The sequence below is a fragment of the Octodon degus genome, unplaced genomic scaffold (genome assembly GCF_000260255.1).
Source record: "Octodon degus isolate 3935 unplaced genomic scaffold, OctDeg1.0 scaffold00015, whole genome shotgun sequence".
NCBI lineage: Eukaryota > Metazoa > Chordata > Mammalia > Rodentia > Octodontidae > Octodon > Octodon degus.
The window spans coordinates 11,570,830-11,594,746 of record NW_004524591.1 but is presented as its reverse complement, the minus strand read 5'-3'; the positions used below and the strand labels follow the sequence as shown (position 1 = coordinate 11,594,746).

Below are 23,917 nucleotides of genomic sequence, written 5' to 3'. Positions count from 1 at the left end.
GTTATGTTGAGGTGTAGGGACTCAGGTCAACAATTTCTTTTTTTTTTTTTTTGGCAGAACCGGGATTGAACTCAGATCCTTGCATTTGCCAGTCAAGTGCTTATCCTACTGAGCCATCTCCCCGGCCCCAGGTCAACAATTTCTGACATTGCTGGTCAAGCAGAAGACTCAATACTATTATGGTCTGCTGAACTCTTTTAGAATATTTTGCTGAGTTTACACACCTATAATATTCAAATAATGGAACTTAACAACAAAAAGAGTATACAGATGAATGTCCATTTTGTATCTGTGTGTTCAAAGTGGTTAGGATAGATGCATAGTTACATTCTCTTAATGAATAGAGTGATTTATTCTAATGGTGTTTGTAGGTAGGATATCATGTCCGCATCTTGTACAGCAATTAACCACTGGGAGGAATATATGCAATGTGTTAATTATTGAAACTGTCCTACCAATTTGATTTGAAACTGTCTCATTGCTATTTATCAATAAAATTATGGGAAAAATTATATTAGTTTATCAAAGGTAAGATCAAGTCTAGCCAGTGAGGTAGAAAGTAAGTGTGGAGATGCTCTCTGGACACAGGAAGGAAAAGGTGAGACATCTTCATACACTATTATCTACACATTTGTCTTCTAAGTTACTGACTACCCGAAGTGTGTGTTATTTCAATGGATGGTTTAAGAATATGGATATGCCACTTTTTCTCCTGGTAGAGAGAGAAGGGATTTAAACTTTCCTTCCTATTTTAAGAGAACACAGCAAAGTGACAATTCCATATTCATCTTTTTCATTATGGTACAAATTGAACATGGGGTCAGGCATTTTATTATGGAAAGAGGCAGTGTCATCTGTTGAAACTCTTGCTCTTGAAAGACTTCTACTAGAGGTAGAGGTCAAGAGAGTCCTACTGTGTGGCTCTGCAGTATGAAGGGTATAACATGATTTTATAAGAACTATTTGGGGAATAATGCCAACTACTATTGGGCCTTTTCTCTGTAATTTGATGTTCAAATATGACATACAAAAATGGGACAGCTCCTCAGACTCAAGGGTTATACATTATTCCAACTTATGTATCCTATAGTTGTAAAGTGCTTGGGACCTAGTTGGCAGACAATAAATGACTGAAATGCATTGATCATCTTTTTCTGTATTGTCTCAAAATACAAATTTTGGATTACACCATCTACAGGAAGAAATATATTTTCCATTAAAATACTAAAGCAAACAAATGGTTATTTCCTCATCTGCCTATGCCTGCTACAAAGATTGTGTGAATTTTTGCCTTGAGAATAGGAATTTGTTTAACTCAGTATCAATTTAGATTTACAGTTATCAAGCCAACATGAATCAAATACTTTAATATAAATAAATACATTTTTACATGCAATAAGTTTTATCTAATTAAATCAAATTAGTTTATCCTCTTTGATCTGAAGTAGGTAATCATTTTAACATAAAAACTTTTCCAACAGCTACTTCTTCCTGTTTAGAATTTTGGCAACTCTGACATGTCCAGGTCTTATTCGTAGAACTACTACACATCCTTCTTCAGAAAACTAAGCATTAAATAATTTCACTCTTTTTGCTGATCCACAGAATCGATGTTTATGCTTTCGTGGCAAACACCTATATACCATCAGATTAGGACTGATACCTCATAGAACTTAATGATATTGATGACCCATGCACAGAGGCCAGCTGCTGCAAAAGATTTGGTCCGAATTAGATTTGGATTGAACTCTGGGTCTTTCAAATACTGCTCATTCACCACTTTTAGACAGTTCTCTGGAATGTGCTCTTTGTCGTAGTTAATTAAAGCTTGCAAAAAATCATCAACCTGTAAAGCAAAAAGACTTATTGCAATGAACCCATTTTGGCTGCAAAGAAAATTCCAAGATCAAAAAGTTAAAATCAGCTTTTAGAACTCATAATACAAAGGCAAAATTGGCAAGCGGCACTTATCCTACTGTTTGACTTTTTCAGTCTTTACAGTATGAAGTTAGAATTAGCAATGGACACTTTTAAAACCTCTTCTATCCCAGGGTAAAATATTCAGTCCCAGCACAGGAGGTATTCACATTTTGAAGAAAAGAAAGGAAGCAAAGAAAATGCAAAACACACACCGAAAAGCTCCTTTGCTTCACCTTCTTGTACATTAGTAACATTTTTTAAGCCTGATAAATCCATGTAATTTTCTCCCTCCTACACTTAACTGCTTTCATAATTTTGCAAATAATTAGCAACCTTCCACCTGCTGTTGGCTTTGACTTGGGTATGCCATAACCTCGATCTCACCTCCAACTTGGCTACCAAAGCTCTCAATCTAGAGAACACAAGCAGATCACATTCAGCAGCTAGGAAGATGGGATTTTGGCTTTGAACACTGCTTGCCATAAAGCACAACCCATTACTGAACATAATACAGAAAGTGGTAAGATTTTCAGCTCGCCAGGCCTGCTGATACCTTTCCCATGAAGATCTTAGCTGCTTTCCAACTTCGGTCTTTTGGCACTCTGCCCCGGGGAGCCAGGAGGACCATCACGGCTGCGGTAACATTGGTGACTGCATTGGGGGGGTTGGGAAAAGCTTTCAGTTCAGTGAGGTTGACCTGAAAATCACACACAAAGACAGAGGGGTTTAGAAGCACGAAACTGCCATGCTGGTCTCCGGTGGCCTCTCATCACTCAACCTTACACCGGGCTCAGCATAGTAGCTTTTTGCCACTTGGGGATTCTATTTTCATGTCCCAGGGGGCTTTCTAGACACTTTTAGGATATTCTAGAAACATTATTGTCCTTTTTTCTTCCCCAACAAAAATGATCCATTTAGTACCCAAGACCTGCAGCACCCTGTTTATTGAGGCCAGGAAGTTTTGTGACCTTATGGTTTGTAAGGTATGTATGAGCACTCTTCTCCTATGCAGTACACCTGCACTTCAACCAGGCCTTCCCATAAATATAATTCCCCAGGTCAGCGCCTCTTAGCTTTGTTCCTCTGCTTTTACATGCACAATTAAGAAGCATCATTTTCTAGCATCTTCTATTACACTGCAGCGATGTTCACTTGGTTTCATGTAGGCTGAATCTTCTTTCCTACACATAATACAGAAAGCTGGATTTGGGCTGAATTCAGTTACTGTTAGTTAAACTACTTTTATAAGACCAAAGAGTTCCATGTCATTGGAAGTATTCATAAGACTGGGTATGGCAGGATTGACTTCTGGAGGGGAGAAAAAGTACTATAAAGATATCCTTAAAGATTTGTTTCAATTCTAATAAACATTAAATATTATGAGTTTTTCCTTAAAAAAAAAATCCTTTTTGGCTGTGGTCCCTACAGTTTCTGCTCAATTATTCAAATCTAATGATCTATCGTTCGTCCGTTCGTCCATCCGTCCTTCCTTCCTTCCTTCCTTCCTTCCTTCCTTCCTTCCTGCCTTCCTGCCTTCCTGCCTTCCTGCCTTCCTGCCTTCCTGCCTTCCTTTCTTCCTTTCCTTCTTTCCAAAATGGGGGATTGAACTCAGGTCTTTGAGCTTGCCAGGCAAGCGCTTATTCTACCGAGCCATCTCCCCAGCCCCTATATTATTAAATTTTGAAGAAACCTACAAGGTCAGAAATCATCCTTACCCTGTTGAGTGTATTAAGTGCAGCAATTGCAGCCACCAGGGCAGGCTCAGCCTTGTCTAAGTCAGCCTCACATTCTCTCTGCTTCTGGGACACTTCAGTTTGAATGGCTGACACCTAGGTAGAGGGAAAAGCACACACACGTACACAAATTTTTATTTCAGAGATCTCTATTGAAAAGCACGCATGGACTCAGCTGCACTGTTAATTCATTTGTCTATACACCGAGCAGGTGAAGGATTTGTCCTAAAGACTAATTGCCCATCAAGTACAGTCTGTATATAAAGCTCTCTAAAAGCACAAAATACACAATGACAAATCTCAGAGCAAATGGATTCGAATATCAAAGCACCCCAAGCAGAGCTCTGACTCATTTAATTGCACGGTGCCACTAATAACAAAAACAAGATTAAACAACCATTTCTCTGTTCTTCAATTTCTTTTTTCAGAAAATCCCTGACAAGTGGAAATCCAGGCTGGATCAGTAACCTAGACCACAAAATATTCTAGAATTTTTATCTAGTTTTGCTAACACTGGGTATTCCTTAAGAACAGATGTGAAGCCCTTTGTTCAAAGGGTCTGAAGATATTCTGTCTGATGGTCTTGGATTGCATGCTTAACTATAGATTGAACTTTTTCTTTTTAGATTGAATTTTTGTTGAATTACTGGCTTCTCAGAGGACTTGGAAACCACAGAGGCAGGACTCCAGATTCATCTTGCATAACAGACAGTGACACTGATACCCACTTCTCTGACGTGGGTCCCGTGGCTTCTCTTTAAAGGACAAACAGGGTGCTGCCTCAGCCTCCTGACAACCCGTATAATGAGGACACAGAAAAGCTATGGTGGGGAATTCAAACCAAACCAAACCAAACCAATATGAAAACCTGGGGATTTTTAATCCCCCTCCTCTTAGGACTCTTATAGAATTCAAATGGCCAAAAAAGAGTGGCTTTTTAGTTCTCAGCAGAAATCTGAGTTTCCAAGCTGTGGCACTGGGCATCAGGATCTAGGCACCCTGGGGAGATGCTTCCTGGGGTGACAGTGATTGTAGAATATAAAGCATGAACAAAAGTGCATTTCTTCAGATGTGTTTGGAATGAGCAGGTTTAACCATACCATAAAATTAAACACTGCTTACAATAAATTATGTTGTCTACTACGGCTTTATTAGTAGTAATTACCCTTCTCCTGATTAACCATTATTTTGCTGTATACCGCACCTTTTATGAACATAATTGGTTCGCGGTAGATGTGACCTCCCGCTAACACACATACAGCTACTGTTAATATAAATAAGAAAACTCTGCATGCTTACTGAGAACCACTCCAAAACCACAATCCTCAAAACTTTCCAAGAATAGGCCACGAAAATTCTTAGGAAAGCTGTATTTTCTGTATGCTAGAGCACACTACAGATGGCAGTGGATGAGTTACTACTTCAGATTTACCAAGCTTCCGTGATGACCCAGTGATTCTATAAATACTGTTTGCTGCTACTTACAATGGAGGCATTAAAGTCATTTTAAATAATGTAGGACCATAGAGTTTTAGTGCTAGAATAAGCCTAGAAGGGCACTTCTACTAATGCTCAGTAAATTATGCAGCGTTGCTTTTAATTACTACTCAAGTACTGAGCCTGGAAAACCCAAACTCACAGGAGCAGAAAGGGTCCATATTACCCTCTTTTGCAACTGTATAGCGTCTAGCATATTTGCTGAGTACAGGACATATGAGGCTACCAGGTGTTAATTTCTAACTCTATGTAGTTTAATTGTAAACACACCTTTTTCCATGACACTCAACTTAAAATATGGTCTTCCACACCTAATCTATTTGATTTTATCAGAATCCTTATAATTAACTCAAAATAGCTTGCTTCTCAAAGTATTGCTTAACTTCTGTAGGATTCCCCTCTTTTTTTTTTTTTTTTTTGTGGGGCCAGGGATCAAACTTGGGACCTTGTGCTTGCCAGGCAGGCGCTTATGCCACTGAGCTATATTCCCAGTTCGGTTTTTCCCTTTGTAATGTAAGCTACATGAAGGCAATTTGCTTGTCAAATATTCTCATGAGCCTAGACCAGGGCCTGCCTACCATCCAACAAAAAGCCGAGCTCATACTTGTTCACAATCAAGTTAAGTTCTACAGGTAAAATGAATGTATGTTTTATTTTTACTTCTTGGCATAAATTAGATGTACAGAAAAATATGTGTCATTTTCATGTTTAAAGAATCTCATGGAACTACCTATTGGATGAATTCTAATTTGCTATATCCATCGTCCCTTAATAAGGTAGTTTTACCTTAGGAATTGAAAATAATAAAATCCAAAAATACCTGTAGTATGCTTGTCATATTTTAAGATCTCCAAAATGTAACCATGGTGACAGGTTACAATATAATAATTATTGGAACACCAGATATGTATATAATGCCTGAAAAACATCTCCTGGGTAGAATTAGCTTATTATAATCATACCATGTATGATACCTAAGCACTTAATATAATAATATAGTTTAAAAGACATTCTCCACTTATTTGGAATACAACAGAAAGATTTATCACCAAGATTAGTAATTACCTGCCTATTGGCCAGGCCAAATGTGCTTTGTTGTCAAACACAAATATTTCACATCTTGTTTTTAGAGATGACTTGTGTGCAGCTTTGATTTTCAATATAGTTTTAAGTATCAGTGCAAGATAAGTGAAAACATACCCAATACACTTTAGGTAAAAAACAACTGTACGTGAATGACTGATAACAAAACCAGAAAAGCTCAAATACTTTTTTATATCGTAAAACACAACAATAGCTTCTGTTTGATTGAACATGAATGTTAGATATCTAGAATTTTTAATAATCTTTAGTCTAAAATAAAACATTTACCTCTTATATATACACATCTACTCAATTTTTTAAAAAAATATTAATTGTCTTTGTATCTTTTGGGAGACAAGGTACACAAAAATATCTTTCATTCGGAACTGGACTTGCAGTAAAAAAAAGACAAAAGTAGTTGTATTTATATTCAGAATTGCTAGAAACCTAATTACAAAAAAAGCAGAATCTATGTAATCTTAAAAGGAATTGTTTCCAACAATAAAACATAATGCAAGACTGCCAGGGCTCCAACTGAACCAAAAAGAACAAATTTAGCTTAGGACTTAATAATAAACTCCAGTGGTATTATTAAAATGCAAAATTTGAAAACCATCTTGCAAAGTGACGGAATGGGCTTTGTTAACAATTGAGTTGTTCCATTTGCCTAAAAACTGAAAACCTTTAGAAACCTCCGAGGTGACTTCCTGACCTTTACTGTATTACAAATAGGCCTGATGTTCAAGATCCACATCCATTATATGCTTGAATGAGCTCAGTATTTATTGTTCTTTCATATCATTAAAAGAGCTAAAAGGTTGGGAAAATGCGTAATGTGAAGAAAGGTCAAGTGGTAATCACGGTGTGAAATGCTGTTACATGTGTAGCTATAATAATTCTTTAGACTTTATGCTCCCTGGAGAGGAAGTTGTTCAAAATTGTTCACCTACAAAGGTTTATTTTGTGCTAAATATAGCTCACCACTCTAAATGGCGGAATGAGCCTGACCTTTTGCTCCTCTGCATCCGCGATGGCCTTTTCCCGCCTCACTCTCTCGGTCTGAAGCCCGATCTTTGTGATCAGAGCTTCGGCATCGTGATTCCTCAGCTGCAGCTCCGCTTCTTGAGCGGCGAGCCTGGCTTTCAGATCTCCCACCTAACGGAAAAGTCATCACTCTTGAGTAACATGCATGGCTGACAACAGAAAGCAGACGCAGCTTATCTTTTAGGTTGGATTCAGCGAGCCCTAACACCAGTTTGTAGCATCTATCTGCTGATGATCTCCTCGATTTTACTGTATTCTCATTTACAAAAAGGCAGCCCAATTTTTTCCCTACACTAGAACAAAAAAAATAACGTTTTTCAATGGATTTTCAGGAAAGGCAATTTGTTTATCTGAACTAAGCATAAATTTGGTTTGGCTTACTCAATTTGTGCCCCCAAGGAAACCCCAAGGGAGTTCTCTGGTCAAGCTAATGCCACCCAATCCCTCATGCTTTTCTGGTTCTAGGCAGGTTGGGCTCACAAACAGAGGACATGGGAAGGCAGGCTCGGTGACAAGCTGGAGAGCCATAACTTGCACTCACCAACAGGAAACTGCCGAAGCCTTCAGATAAGTGGAAGACATGAATTCTCCCATTCTGTCTGCAGGTTAACTGGTTGCATGGAGAAATGCCCACCAATGGGTCCCGCCTTTGCCGTATTTGATGAAATGGTTCGCTGTCATTGTTCTTACCTTCCAGGGCATTTAATTTAGGACCGTGGATGCAATCCCGCACACACTACCCAGAAGCAAAGGCAAACTACATGTGCCTTGTAGACCCTCAGCAGGGTGTGGGCAGAAGACCAGACCACACCAGTGGCGTGGCCTGGCCACTACTGAGCCGCCTCACCCAGCGTTGGAGCCGGAGCCTTTCTGTAGCATCAAGAAGGGCATCAGTGCAAAGCAAAGATTCTGCTTTCTTTTTGTCCTTAGCTGTGACCTCCTGAGCATCAGAAGGTATCACCATGTTTGGTTTCTGAGTTTGAACATCATGTAAATCAAAGCAGAAATGAAGGGCTAAAGAAAAACTATGTCTGTATTTTCAGAAACATGTAAAAGCATGATAATTAACTCTCTACTCATTTTCCAGAAATATATATATTATAAGTTTAAATACCAGACAAAAAGAACAATCATAACTTTTTTTCCTGATGATTCTGAGGATTGAACCCAGGCCCTCTGTACTGACCTATGTCCTTCGCCCTTTACTAATTATATGTTTTATTTTGATATAGGGCCTCACTGAGGCACTAAATTGCCTGGGCTACCCTTGAACTTGTACACCTCTTGCTTCTGCCTCCCCAAGTGCTGGGATTTTATGTATGTACCACCACACACAGGCATAACCATTTATTTTGACTCAGTTGTGAAAAGTACTTCAATAGTTTCATTTGGTCAACTATCCCACTGATGTATCTAATAAGGCTTATAAACTCCACCCTAATATAATAATTTACTCTCTAAAAAGTTGATTACTACTACTATGGTTGGTATTTGTACTCTCTTAGTTTAATCCTTAATTATTTTGGCCTTTCTATGTACTTAGGATAACACAGGGACAGAGTGACATTTGTTTCTGTGTTCTTTTTGGCCCCCGAAACTAGTCTAATTCCTGGCCACAGCCCAGACCCATCTATGAACCTAGAGCAGTGGTGGCGAGTCTTTCAAATCTTTCAGAGAGAACGAACAGTCCGCTGCGGCGTGAGTGCCACGGGTTCGCCACCACTGCTCTAGGGAGAATAATGTTATTCCAAGCCCTAACTTCAGTTTCTAAGGGAGCAGTTAGCTCTGAAATATACCAAGTGACTTCGGCCCTGGACAGGAGGTTTTACCAGTGGAAAACATCACTATGGCTCTGCAATGACGAAAGATGCCGTTTAGAGGGAGTGGTATGGCTGCAACGGGCTCTGTAGCTGTACTTTAATGAGCACACATTGTTAAGAGTTAGATACATCTCTAACGGCGCAGACGTCCATCTCTGTGGGACTGCTTGCAGCAGCGGACCATGGAGGACACGGGCTCCAAGACATAGGTGCTTTGCTCCCCAAATAGCTTGACCCTATATTCTGAGGCTCTCCAGCTCCTACGCAGGAAACCACACTTACTTTTCATAATAAATTAATTTTTCTAGAATAGTCAGGTGGCTATTAAATATCTAACCCACTCCTCTGACAGAGAAAGCATTCCATATCCAGATACCTGATGAAGAGAAGCTGCCTGCATTTCATCCACCATGGCTTCCTGTGTCTGCAAGGTCCACTGAGTCACCTCCTGCTTCTTCCTCTCCCTGAGACTCTGACTCAGTGATGCACCACTCGGGTGAGCAGGCTCTCTCTTCTCCTCCCTGTGGTGGAGCAGTTGCTACCCCTGGGATGACCCAGGCTGCTACTTCCCTTGCCTATTAGCTCTGCCATTTGGGGAGACAACTCCTGAAGGGTGGCAGAGGCATGGTTTTGTTTTTGCTAAGGCTTCCTTGCCAGTGCCAACGGCTCAGCTTTGCTGACAGCACTCATTTCCTTAGGTTGAGACATGACACAAAGGGACATGAATTAACTCAACACAGAGCTTTCTGGCCTTCTTAGCTCAGCATGTCAGCTCCATAGGCCCCCTGGGAAAATCTTCACTAGGGAAAAGGCTACTGGTTGAAGTGAGGGAACAGGTGAGATGGGGAAGAGGCAAAAAAGGAAAAGAGTAGAACTATGAGAAGCAAAGCAAGCTAAGCTGTGTGTAACAAGGAAAAGTAAAGAAAGGTACTCATGCAAGTGGAGGGAGCAGACGCACAAATAAAACTGTGCTCACGGAGCGGTCTCGGCAGCTTTTCTTTATATCGCTTGGTCCAACTGGCGTGAAAGCCGCCTCATTCTGGTTTCTCTTTCCTAATCATGACCTACCTGTTCACGGCTCAATACACACCACAATCCTTCAACAAGGAGCTGTTCCTGAAGTGTGGAACTCAGGAAGAGAGAGCTGGGCCAGTGCTTTGGCTTACAGAGGGCCAGAAGAACCAGAAAACATGGCCAGAACATTAAAGAGAAAAGGAAACCATACTTCGTTCTAGCTTCGGCATTGAAGACCGCTCAACCTTCTTAGAGAAGAACTGGCCTTAGAAAAATTGTCCCTTAAAAAGCATATGGGAGTCGGACTTGATAACAAAACCTGGAAAAACAGTATTTGTGGCCTTGACATGACCATCAGTGAGAACTTACTGCAGCTCAGGGTCCAGCTGCCACGTTCCTCTCTAAAGTCTGCACGGCCTCTCAAGCCACACAGAGACCACATGCTACCATGGGCGACACAGGAGCATCAGAGTAACACAGGTCTGGTTCCAACCCCAGCCTCCCTGGCCCTCAGGCCTTGAACTCACTAAGCCCCATGTAGGAAACTGCAGGAGTAAGACCTACTCTATAAACTTGTTTGGGTTTCACGAGATGAGCATCCTGCAGGAATCCTCTGAGTTAACGCCTGCCAGTTACAGATGGAGTCCTCTCTTGTCTTCCCTTGGAGCCAGCATTACTGGCTGACTTTATCTAGGAGAGCTGCAGGCTGAAAAGAGCTCATCAGACATAAAGTTGAAGAAAAGTGCTGTACTTGGGAACCTCATCAAGGCTGTTAGCCAGGTAATGATACCCTTGCTAGGGGTGTGGTATGAGAGAACAACAGGGACATGACCTTATCCCAGGATGGCCCAATTCCTGACCCTAAACCCTTGGCACCAAAGAAGCTGAAACAGGAGAGGGGAGTAAGTTGTGTCTGCCCCTTTAACACCCCTACACTGCCTCGCGTGTGTTTAGGCAAGAAGAGATGGTTTCTCCCTGCATCATCTGGGAAAAGTAACTGATCAGACCTTTCCAGGTTTAGAAAAGCAGTAGGGTGTGTTGCTTGGGTCCTCAAACTTCAACTGTTACAGTAGGCATCTTATATAATGCATATGCAGCGCTTCAAATTTTCCCAATTTTCTACAAAATGGCACGGATCACACTCAGTAGAGCACACTGAGTCATACCTGAGAGGCAGTGGTTTTGAGCTTCTGGATCCCATTCATTAAGTGCTCTTTTTTCTGAGCCACCTCTTTTTGTTTCTTCTTCAACAGGTTCTTAAACAGTGATATCTGCTCTAGGAAACTCTTTGGAGTGGTGTAGTTATATCTTCTCTCGTTCTGGTAATACCTGGTGCTCATTGCATTTACACTGGTGTGGACGTGAGCCATGAAGAGGCTAACTGAATCTTTGTGCTCTGCCTGAAGATACACAGATTGCAATTTTAGTAAAATCTTCTTAAGGTAAAAAAATCTAAAGTAGAAGAAAAAAATAATAAGATTGCACACCATTTCCCCCTTAAAAGCCAGAACAAATTATAGTACAAGTTAGGAAAATTCACTTAATCTTTACGCAATATGCAGAGGATCACAGAGACTACAATAGAGCATTCAGCTCTCCTAACCATCTTCTTGCCAAGTAGGACAAAGGATTTTTATGCGTTCCACATAGCAAACTCAAAAGCCAACATATAATACAAGCACAGCTCTTTGCAACTTGCTTTTTCTTTATCAAGTGTGTGAACGAGAAAGTGGACACAGTAGTCTAAAGAGCAGCTTTTTGGCGTTGCCTTCCAGTGAAATATTAGACAAGGAGAATAATTCTCCAAAGTGATGGAAAAATTGCTGAAGCTGAAAAGCAAGAGTCTGAAGAAAACTCGAACAAAAATAAATTGAGTGGGTAAGTTACAAAAGTCACTACTAGAAGAAAAGAATATAATGATAATTTCAATTTTCACTTGGAAATACAGAGATATACATGGAACTGAATAACTCTGTTGGAGACTTCCTGAAGGGCACTGCTCTCCGTTCCCTATATTGTGTCCTCTGTGACTTCCGTAGTAGTTAACTTTCTAATTTGTGGAGTCACATCTCCCTCATTTTAATGATTATTTATTGCATTCTGTACAAGATTAACCAGGTTCAATTAATCAAGGGGAGCCTAAAAATCAATTAATATGAATTAAATGAGCTACACCAACTCTTAGGAAAGTCACACATAATTTACCAAAGTGTTGTCAATAATGCTCAGATATCTTTGGGAAAATTGCACCCAAGTGTCTGGTGAGGCAGTTAAGTGCTTCAGACTTGTACCATCAATACCGCATCCAGGGGCATGAGGCCAGACAGGCCAATTCTTATGAGTGAAGATCCACTAGCTGCTCCTGGGCAACACCTTTAAACACATCGCTTTCCAACCTTGGGACAAACTGCTGAGTGGATATAAAACTGGCAAATATTGACTTACTCTGCATATTAAATATCTACCTCTCTAGTAAGTGAAATGTGTTTTTGAAGGGAAAGTGACATAGAAAAGTCACAGGTACACATCTTAAATCATCTTTGTTCCTAATGATTCAAGATTCGTATGTGTTGTCAAATAAAGGACTCAGAAAAATAAAATTTACAAGAAAGTTTAGATAAACTGCACTTGAGTCATACTCCCTTGGGAACATTTTTAAGCAAGCCTGGCTTCACTAGAAACAGGGGCAGACATGCAACGCTGTCCTGTCTTGTTCTGAGGGTAACCAAAAGTGCACACGTATCGTTCTGCAATACAGATAATTACTTCCTCAGCCAAGTATAACCTCCTTACAGAAAAAAAAAAATGCCCTGGCTTCTGCCCAGCCATGATCCTTATGAGGAGGCTTCTCGTGGTCTCGCAAGCTCTCTTTAACAACAGTTTCATTTGTAAATCTCCGATGGAAAGAGTGGCTTCCGGTGGAGCTGGAAGTGGCCCGAGACAACTTGTCTCAATGGGGCAAAATAACTATTGTTATCGGGCTTAACAAAATGGCACAGCATGGGAGACTCCCGAGCTTGGGAGCAGCTGGTTGTAATTCACACTGTTTTTCAGAAAACTCTAATCGTTCCAGAACAGACCTCTTTGATGACTGGTCTTCCCTGCATTCTCAATTTGTCACTTTCTCTTATGATAAGGTCAGTAGTGACAGCACTTCCTGACATTAACAGCTGTGGCTTTTAAAAGGGTCATTGTAGAACTACTAATTGCAGTAATTTCATTAGCATAAATTATTTATTCTGCCATTCATTTATCTCCAGTTTTCTTTTGAGGGGGGAAGTGGAGAGGGGTGGCTGCCAGTGCAGCAGCAGCGATGGCAACCAGGGCTGTGTTTTGTGCTCCAAGAGAAGCCAGGGAAGAACGTCGTTCCTGCTGGACTTGCTCCTCCATGAGAACCAGTTCATGCTACTCGCAGTCATTTTGCAGCCAGTTGTGGTGACGGCAAAACTAGAAATCAGAGTGCCAACAGCAGACAGCTTATCAACCCAATGTTCCCTACTAGGATGCTTTGGAAGAGAACACTGTTGCCACTGCATAATGAAATGCAAAGATGAAACTGCTTTTTTTTTTTCCCACATTAAGAAAGAAGTGTTTAATTTTTACTCGCTTGGTTGGCTCACTGTAAATACAGAAACATAAACAACTCTCTGCTGCGTGGTATGACAGTTCCTGGGCAGTCACAGTTACTGCCACACCAAATGCTGGGTGTAGACTACTGTCGACACCAGCACTAAACCAAGTATCTTGTGCATTTGAAGAGTTTGTGTTGAAACGTAGAGGAGAAGGAAAGGCCAAAAGAAAAGGGGAAGATGAACTTCTTCATGGTTAAGCTTGGGACAATTTTGTCACAAAGGATGTCATATGCCTACAATAAGAAGTGCCAAACTGCTGAGTTACAAAAATTATTTCATGGTTGGTAAAAAAGAATATATTCACCAGACACTGTGATGGTAGGATGGTTTATTCTATCAAGTTAATACTGCAGACATTGAGCAGCATTTCACTGTGGTACCTCCTCATAGCCATTATCCACCCAGAAAAGAGAGTCTGAACTTGGCCAAAGATGCAGTTTGATCCTAGGTCTCAATACACTAAGAAAAGTCAGATGAATCACTACATCACCTATGCTTCCTCCTACCCACACAATTTCTTTTTGTCTCTTTACTTCCTTTCCTTGGTTCAAAATAGTCAACCAATAATGTAAGAGTCAAGAGGCGCGAGGAAGACAGGGTGCTGGTGTCCATAGCGGGGGGTCCTGCTGCTCCAAGACCTGCCTCCTCACCTGCTAGCAGGCAGCTAGCATTCCTCTGCCTGAGGAGGCCACCTTGGCACACAGGGCAGGCACTGCTTGTGCTCAGGGGGCAGCACCAGCGCCTCAGGGAGACTGCCATGCACACAGCAGCAGCAGCAGGCGTTTACCACAGCAGAAATTCTTCTAAATTGCATTCTGGTTTTTGTTTCCGGTTGCTACTTTGATTGGTGAAAGCAATTTGTGATGAGTGTGCTGGTGCCCTCGAGCTCAGTGTAAGGCAAGGATCTTCCAGAAGAGCCTTTCCAGTCACAAGGGAGGGGGTCGCCTGGGGGCCCTCTGTGGGACATTCACAGAAAGCAGTGACAGGGGGACCCCATGAGGGGCAAGGAGGCCAATGGAAACCCAGCTATGCCTTTAGAGAAAGAGTGCAGGGCAGGGCGTGGTTTAGCTGGTTCTGGTGAGGCCTGAACCTCCAGAAAACTCACAGAACTGCAGCTGTGAGTAGCGATGGCTCCACGGGGTCAATGTAACATTCAGCTCAATGGCAACCAGGTTCCTGGGCCACCGTGGAAACCAGACCCTGCTTTCATGGTAGAGGTGATTTCTAACACTTACAAAGCAAAAGCCCTGGGAGATAACATTTTATTCCTTTTGTAACTTCATTCTAAATATGATTAACATGGACAAAGCAAGGGTATGTGACGGACAGACATTGGGGTACCTGGATAAAAAGAAAGAGGGCAAAAGGAGAGTGTGTTTGGGGTTACCTGGGCTGTTATTCACAAACTCCCCCTTTGGTCTTTGAGACAACGCCTTGCTGTGCCGTTCAGGCTGGTCTTGTGTTCACTTTATAGCCTAGGCTAGACTTGAGGTCACAATGATCCTCCTGCCTCAGCCTCCCGAGTGCTGGGAGGACAGGAGTGTGCCACCAGGTCTTCATCCTTTTGAAGATAGGCTTAAGCCAGGGTTAGACTGAAGAAGGTTCAAGATGATTTTTTTTTTTTTTTTTTTTTTTTGTGGTACCAGGGATTTAACTCAGGCCCTTGTGCTTGCCATCAAGCGCTTGTTCTACTGAGCCATCTCCCCAGCCCCTCAAGATGAATTTGGTTGGATTTGATTTTGTTTCACTATTTCAGAATGGATTCAGCCTTTCTTTGATGATGTTTTCCCAAAATTCATAGGCTTTCTATACAATAAACCTATTTTTAAACTTTTTCATTTATATCAAATATTGCAAATTCATATTTTTAAAGAAAAAAATAATGTTAAAAGTAATTAATATACATCATCATCACAAAGAAAATGGCAATACGCCTCCCGTTTGGTACAGTATTTTTAAAAAGAACCTACAGGCCACTAGAAAAATAAAGCTCTCCAGCAAGAAAGTAACTTTCCTTTTTGAGTGGACATTTGCCACAACTGGTTTTAGAAAACAGCTAGTGAAGCCATTCATTGCTAAATTCTGTAACAAGTCCTGAAGAGGTGCAGCCCAAGAATGATGGGCATCTACATCCAGCCCCAATCTTTTTTTTTTCCAGCCCTGATCTCTGTACCTTCCCACATTCATGCTTCATCCTCAGTTAGACAAGCTCTTATTTTAAATTTCTATTGAATAACAGGGTCTACAGGGTCTCATGACACAGACTGGACTTGTAGTGATCCTATTTTCAGCTCCCAAGTGCTGGGATTATAGGCGTGTGCCACCACAACCAGTCTCATTCGCTGTCTCAGTATGCCCTGGGGGCATGGCCAGCTTGGCATGAGTGGGACAAACCCAGTCCCTGCACCTGCCTAAGCAGGTGCTTTAGTCCGCTGAGCTACCTGACCAGCCCTTGGCCCTATTTTTGAGTGTGTCTCTTGCTCAACTTCCCTTAAAAAGCCAAATGGTTGCTTTTCTTTTAATGCCCCATGGTCTGTTGCTTCTTTGATTTGGCGCGGACTTCCCTGGAACCCACGCTTTCATCTGGCGGGCCTCAGCTTGATCGCCTCTCCGAAGTGCTCCCCTCGGCATTTCAGCTCTGTCCTCAGGGACCGGAGGAGGTCTTTCCTCCTCTCCCTCCTCTCACCAACCCCTGCTTTCCATTTCCAAATCTCCCTTTGAGAAGTAGTGTGTGTTGACACAGCGTTCGGATAAATGCCCAGAGATACTAAGTGTCAAATTGTTTGTGTCATTTTTTTGTCAACTGTCATTTAGTTCAGTTATCAGGTAACAGAAAAACAGCACAAACATTTATTTAGATGCAGTCAGCCTACATCCCTGGGTGCTTAGTGTGTACTGCTTGAAAATTACATGTCAACATACACAAAGCCACCAGCGTTAATGAATCTTTTCTGTGTGGTGAAAGGGGGTCACCTTGTGTAAGTACCACACACTTGTCAAATGAGGTCAATAATTAAGAAGTGCCTAAATTATGCCGATAACTTTCAGTCTTAAGGATGGAAATTAAAACTAAGAAAGTGATCAAATTAGTGCTCATTCAAAAAATTTAAAAGCTGCTTTTGACCTCTACAGAAAAGACACCATGTGTTTTTCATAGTACGTGGACACACTGCAGTCTGAATTATAATTATTGCTCCTGAGTAACAAATTAGGAAGGTGGGAAAGTGAAATAAGCACCTTGCACTGAAATGAAATCATCTGGCTAATTTGTTTCGAGGCATAATTCAGCTTGATAGAAAGCGGAAAGTGCTTTTAAAATTCTTATTTGCCACTTGGAATCCTATAGGAGGCGTCATGACACCATGGGACGGACGGAGCTTAGCACCTGCCGAGGGCCTTCCGGACCTCAAGAGATGCAAACCCTGCCACCTCCAGCAGGTGTCAATGGTCACTGCCACCACAAAGTTGCTGCAGCCTGAAAGGACAGGAGAAAGCCTGCGCAGAGCAGCAGAGACAGGAGCTTAATGCCTGCACCCAATAGGAGCTTCAGCCATCCTACTAGCTGTGGTTTCCTGTTTTTTGACACAATAACATTCATGAACAAGGGGCGGTGGTCCTTTCAAGTTCTTTATTAAATCTGTCTGGTAAGAAACAAGATAAAACAGAACTCTGCTATCAAAAGACAAACATGGATGCCTCCTAAGGTAGAACACCATTTCCTTTACGGCAGGGCAGTGAACCTATCGATGGTCTAAGAAGCTTGTATTAATAATCCTGACCAATATGTGTCATATTTAATGGGATTTCAAGATTTCAAAGTATTTAGAACAGATCTCTGTTTTCAATCATTAATGAAAATATTTCACATTTGAGTGTGGTGAAGGGGAGGAGAGAGGAAATAGTTGGATAACTAGAATCTCTATCCTAACTGCATCTTCCCAGGCGAATGTTGCCAGACAGGTCTTCCCTGACAACTCAGCACTATGTAATGAGATGAACAGGCATTCTAAAAAAAGACCAAAGGACAAGAAGTTTCCTTCTACAAATTCTGTTGGTTTAAGAGACTACCTGCCTGTTTATCTATGTAGCTGCTTTTTTAAAAAATGTAAAAAGCATATAAGCAATAAATCTAGCTACATAGAAAAACTAAATATATGATCACACGATCACAGAGAGATGTTATAATTTTGACAAAATGTTCAACACTTGCTTTGGAAAGGCAGCAGTTAATGCTTTTGGGGCAAGGAAGGTGACAATAGCTGCTCAGGATCAACCTGGGAGCAAACCTCACTCTTATAGGGCCTCCGTTGTTTCCAGCTCTGAGTCACTTTCACCACTGAGCCTGTCCTTGGTAGCCTGCTCCTCATTACCCAGAGAAGCAAAAGGGCAAAGCTCTCTGGGAAATGGCCACTGTCTCTGACTTTCTGATGTATCTAATCAGAAAGATGTTAGACACAAAATTTAAAAAATAATTTTTTTGAGACAAGGTCTTGCTATGTAGTTCAGGCTGGCCTTGAACTTACTCTGTAACCCAGGCTGGCCTTGAAATTGCAAGCAATCGTCCTGTCTCAGCCTCTCAAGTGCTGACATTACAGGCCTGTGCCACCACGCCTGGCTAGAGCTTCCTATCTAGGCAATCTAATGAATGGCTTTATACTTACCTCCCCTTTCTCTCTGGGTTCAAATGCCTAATAGATTCATTTCCCTTCATAAAATCATTTTTAAAAATTAGTTGTTTATTGATACATGTTAGATATCAACAGTGATGGCATCTATCACAGGGAATGTGGACCTGTACACGGTCTGTCTTGCTTCTTCTTCCCTCCAGCCCTCTCCCCTGCTTTCAATCCTTTTAGCTTCTTCTTTATAAAAATTTGTTTTCATTTTTCTTTTCTGTTCTTGTCTCTTCCCACCTTTCCTCCTTCATTCCCCCTTTCTATTTAAACATTTTCTTCAAATGTGCCAGTGTCACATATTTTGGACTTTATTTACACTTTTGTTTTTTCACACCAGAGAAGCAATGTGATATTTACATGTGTGTCTGACTATTTTACTTAAAGAGTATAGTCTGAAGGTGCATCCACACCCATCAGCCAAAGAATGGATAAAGAACACGTGATCTTTTTTCATACAATGCAGTACTACTCAGCCATAAAGGATAAACTTGAGACCTTTCTAGCCACACCCAACCATTTTAAAATGTAACTGGAAACACAAATTTCATCATGAATGACCAAGATAACCCATAACCCTAAAATCATAAAACAAATAAGCAAGAAAATAATTTGACTTAGTGACTGTCACGCTGACACGGCCATCAGTACTGCAGTGAGAACAGTCACAGCGAACTGCCTTGCTTGGTTGGGAAGCAAACATGGCCCTGTACACTTTTGCTAGGGGTTTTCAGTTGTCAACTTGTAAGATTTAGATCAGTAAGATCTATCTGTTTGAAGGAAAGAAAGGCTTTGGCCTTTTTGGGATTAGTGCATGAGTGACAGTGTGCTCACGTGCTGTGTGTGCGCACAGGGCCTTGCACACCCAGCTCCACGCGCTGGGAAAGGGTGGTCCTCCCATTCCGCAGAATACCAAATAAGGACAGCCCCTGACAGGAGGGCTTTTTTTCCTTGTTGATAAGAAAGTGGTCACCTATTGTGGATTTTTAGGCTGTGTGTGTGCGCGCGCGCATGCTTGCGCTTATGTTTGTGAGGAGACACAGGCCAACACAGCATACCTTGATTCCTTCGGTCTCCTCAATGAACCTCCTGCTGACCGAGACCAGAGCCTCCTGGGGCCACACATGAAACCAGTCAATGGCCGTGCAGTTAACTATGGCTGGGAACTTCCGAGCTCTAACTCGCAGCGTGTGGCCAACCGGAGAGAAACACAAAATGATCTGTGGAGACATGGGGGCAGGGCACAAACAGGAGGCCGATGAGTGAACAAAGAGTGACACTGCAGTCGTAGACAATGAAAGAAAGGGGCACAGCCAACCGTGACATTAAAGTACCCCAGAGCACCACCCAGGGGAAGGAATATTAATCTCCCGGCGGGGCAAAGTACCGGCCTGTCCGAAGTGGCTGGTTCACTGGACAGGTGGAAACTCTGCAGTGTGCGCCCCTTAAAATTTGTTCCTTTTTTTGTAAGCATGTTTGGTGATGATTATTAACAGTAAAGATTTTACGTATTTCTATTACACAAGTAACACTGTAGCAACAGAAGAGAAAAATAAATCACTATGATACAATAATACCAGCATTTTCTTCTGTTTCCTTCCGTTCTATAATTCATCAGGCTCCACAAAACTACATGATAGTACACTTAAGGAAAAAACTCAATTTTTTATAATTATAGAAAATGTTTCTGTTTCCACTTAAAACAGAGCTGGTTCAGTTCTCACTTTAGATTTTAAAGTAATAAAAACCTTTGGTTTGAGTATTCTCTTGCTGAGAAGCTGATGTAAATCTTCAATTTTCTGTAGCTATTTGATGAATTAGAAATTAATTCAAACCAGACTAAGTCATTCCTTGGTATCTGGTGTCCGTGGGGCATTGGTCAGGCAGGACAATGGCACCCTACAATGACACTCCACTTCTGCATCCTCCTGAGAGTTGCCTCCAAACCACATAGGATTCTTAGAGCCCATGCCCTGGGCAAAGCTCAAAAACAAGCGTCCAAGGAGTTCCCTCCTCTGCCTCTCTCCTAAGTCCCTAGGGATGGAAGGAGCCCGGGAGAGACATGAGGTGGGGGCAGTCTGCAGGGAGGGTCGGTTTCTTATGCAGTGTGACCAAAACCCAAAGTGGTGGTGAGTAACTCAATTAAAAATTATTACAGTAAAGACCACATCCATTGTATGTTTTGATCATTCCACCTTATCTGTAAAAATAGCTCAGACTTAATATAAAAGAAAGTCCTGTGGCTTTGTCTAACATCTAAAGATCAGGCAGTTGGATCATTTTGCAAAGGATATGATTCTGTTTTACCTATGGCACCTAAAATATCCATGTCAAAAGTATGAAGGATCTCATTTACTAGGTCTCTACTGTTGTTTGATATAGTATGTATATTCGATAATCCAAGCTAGATAAATGTTAAGATCTAAAATTTATTATAATAAAAAGTACATAACATGAAATCTACTATCTTAAACTTTTTTAGGGTATAGTACAGTATAATACATACAGCAAATTTCTAGAACTTTCTCATCTTGCATGACTGGAACTTTATACTGCTTAAAAGTTGCCCTCCACTTCTCCTTTTCCCAAGTTGCTGACAAACACCATGTTACTTTTTGTCTCTATGAATTTAATTGCAGTCTATGCCACCTACCAAGGAATTCATACAGCACTGTTTTTTTTTTTCTGTTCTGAGCTTAGCATGTGTACTCAAGGTTTATGTATGCTGTGGCAAATAGCAAGAGTTCCTTTTTAAAAACTGAGTAACATTCCATTGTGTATGTAGACATTTTAAAAATCCATTCATCTGTCGACAAACCTCTAGGTTGCTTCCATGTATTGTCTATTGTGAATGAGGCCTCAATAAATGTGGGCATGCAGCTATCTCTTCAAGATCTTGACTTCATTTCCTTCGGATGTACACCCACTAGTGGGACCGCTGGATCATATGGTATTTCTACTTTTAATTTTACTGCAATTACTGTAATAGTTTCCATAGCAGAGGCACTATTTTACACTTACAAATTGTGTTCCAATTTCTCTACATAGCCTTGCCAAAACTTGTTATCTTCCATTTAAAAAAATAATGGTGATTGTAATTTCCCTAATGATAGTGATGTTGCTTATCTTTCTGTATATCTGCTGGCCATTTACATGTCTTTTTAAAAATTTATTTGGTACAGGGTTTTACTACATAGCTAGGACTCATAATGATTCTCCTGTTTTCAGCCTCCCCAGCACTGGGATTACAAGTATATGCAACCATCCCCAGTCTTGGTGGCCGGCTCAGCATGCTCTGGGGTGGGGCCAGCATGGCATGTGGTACTGGTGATCAAAGCCTGGTCCCTGTGTTTGCCTAAGTAGGTGCTTAGTCCACTGAGCTATCTTGGCTGGCCCTTTTGTATGTCTTCATTATAGAAATGGCTATTTCAGTTCTCTCTACATTTTAAAAACTGGATTGGTTTTGTATCACTGAAACACAGACATTTCTTACACAGTGGCACTTCGGTTCACAAACTGAATTCTTTCCATGATTCCAGTTGGATACTGAATTGGACAAGCAATGAATCAGATTTCTCCATAAAGTCAATATTGAACTAATGAATGAATATGATTTGGCTCCTGAGCAATTTGCTTCTGACCTATATCATGAAAGGAATTATCTTCATCTACTGAGGTACCACTGTACGTCACAGATATCAACACCTAACTAAATATATGACTTGAAAATATGTTTTCCCATTCCACAGTGTGACTTTTCACTCTGTTGAGTACTGCCTTTTTGGGAAGAAGGCTTTAGCTTTATGTAGTCCCACTTGCCTATTTCTGTTTTTGTTGCTTGAATGCTTGATCTCTTATCTAAGGAATCACGATTAAGACCAAAGTTAGGATGATTTTCATCTGTTTTCTTCCAGTTGTATAGCTTCAGGTCTATATGTTTAATCTTTTCTTTTTTTGGCGGAACCAGAGATTGAACTTAGGCCCTTGCGCTTGCCAGGCTGTTTAACTTATTTTTGAGTTGAGTTTTGGTAAGGCATAAAGTAGGGGCCATTCTTTTTTTTGTTTGTTTGTTTTTAAGCCAAGGTCTCTGTCTGTAATTCTGGCTGGCCTTGAACTCACTATGTAGCTCAGGTTGGCCATAAATCTCTTCCCTCAGATTCTCCAGTGTTGGGATTATTTTTGAATGATGCAGAGGCTGACGATCATTTATTAGTTGTATTTGAAATTCTAACTACAAACTAAATAATTGCTCAAAGATTCCATGTGCAAGTTAAGGAGCCTCCGTTACAATACATAACTTTCATTTATATCTCAATTTTTGAGTTTCTTTTATTAGCCTTTCCACCCCACACGTGAATATGTATTTCTCTGTTTTTCCCAAGAAGTCCCTGTTCCACACCCAACTCTTTGCTCACTGATGACCAATTTTATAAACTTCATTTACACATAAGTATAACGAAGGCAAAGAAAAGAAGCATCTTGTATTGAGATTCCAAGCCTTCCTATGACTTCTGTAATTTGTGTCTGCACTTGTGTCTGGCATACTTTCAGGACTTAAGAATGTTCTAGAGAACAATGTGTTCAAACTGTGCTTAACTGTAGGAAGTTTCCTGTTATTTTATTGGTATGCTTTCAGTATTTATTGAAAAATAATATAGAATGATCATTAGAATAACTTTTTTTTATTTCAAAAAGAAAGAAAAACTGGTTTGTGGGAATGGGAAATAAAAGAGGAAGGGAGAACCAAAAGAAAAAATGTACGTATATATCAAAGATAGTGTAGTAACTCTCCTAATTTCTCTCAGCTCATTGAAAAAACAGGTTGATGCTGATAGTGTTTTGACAAGCAAACACTGACATCTCATACTGAGTAACTACTTTAAAGAAAACAATATGTAATATATTAGCCATTGTTACTCCACTGTCATATTATTTTGGAATTTTGACCTTGTTTCTTTTTCAATAAAATAAAAATTATAAACTAACATTTTTTTTCTGCAATTGAAGATAGTTTCTATTATTCATTACTGCTTAAGAATCCATACAACATACTAAAATTTCACATGGGGTGGCCTTCAGCCAGGGAGACCAGTGGCTCTCAGAGACAGTCTGAGAGATGGGTAGAAACCCAATGTCTTGGACCCACCCGAGATCTAAGCACCTAGAAAGTGTGGGGCTAGGACTCAGCAATTGTGTCTCTCAAGAACTTTCAGGGCTAGCCAGATAGCTCTGTGGATCAAAGCACCTGCTTAGGTAGATGCAGGGACTGGGGTTTGATCCCGGGCATGCCCTGCTGGCCCCGCCCCCTGGGCACACTGAGACAGCAATTGAGACTGGACATTGCAGGTGGCACATGCCTGTAATCCCAGCGCTTGGGAGGCTGAAAACAGGAGGATCTGTGTAGTGAGACCCCGTATTAAATACATTAGAAAAAGAAAAAGACCTTTCATGTGATTCAGACCACCACAGGGACCATCCCGTTGACCATTTTCCACAGGAAT

The 23,917-nt window shown here is 41.0% G+C and overlaps 1 protein-coding gene across 1 annotated transcript in view; it reads right to left on the bottom strand.

Annotated features, from left to right (window-relative positions):
* Positions 1-23,917, bottom strand: part of Dnah11 (dynein axonemal heavy chain 11) — a 375,268-nt gene that overhangs the window by 107,046 nt on the left and 244,305 nt on the right. The window contains exons 54-59 of the mRNA XM_023709848.1: positions 19,475-19,636; positions 11,278-11,511; positions 7,242-7,388; positions 3,636-3,749; positions 2,474-2,617; positions 1,664-1,846 (exon numbers count right to left, since the gene is read on the bottom strand). Of these exons, the coding sequence (XP_023565616.1) occupies positions 1,664-1,846; positions 2,474-2,617; positions 3,636-3,749; positions 7,242-7,388; positions 11,278-11,511; positions 19,475-19,636 (984 nt within the window). The remainder of the gene's footprint in view (positions 1-1,663; positions 1,847-2,473; positions 2,618-3,635; positions 3,750-7,241; positions 7,389-11,277; positions 11,512-19,474; positions 19,637-23,917) is intronic.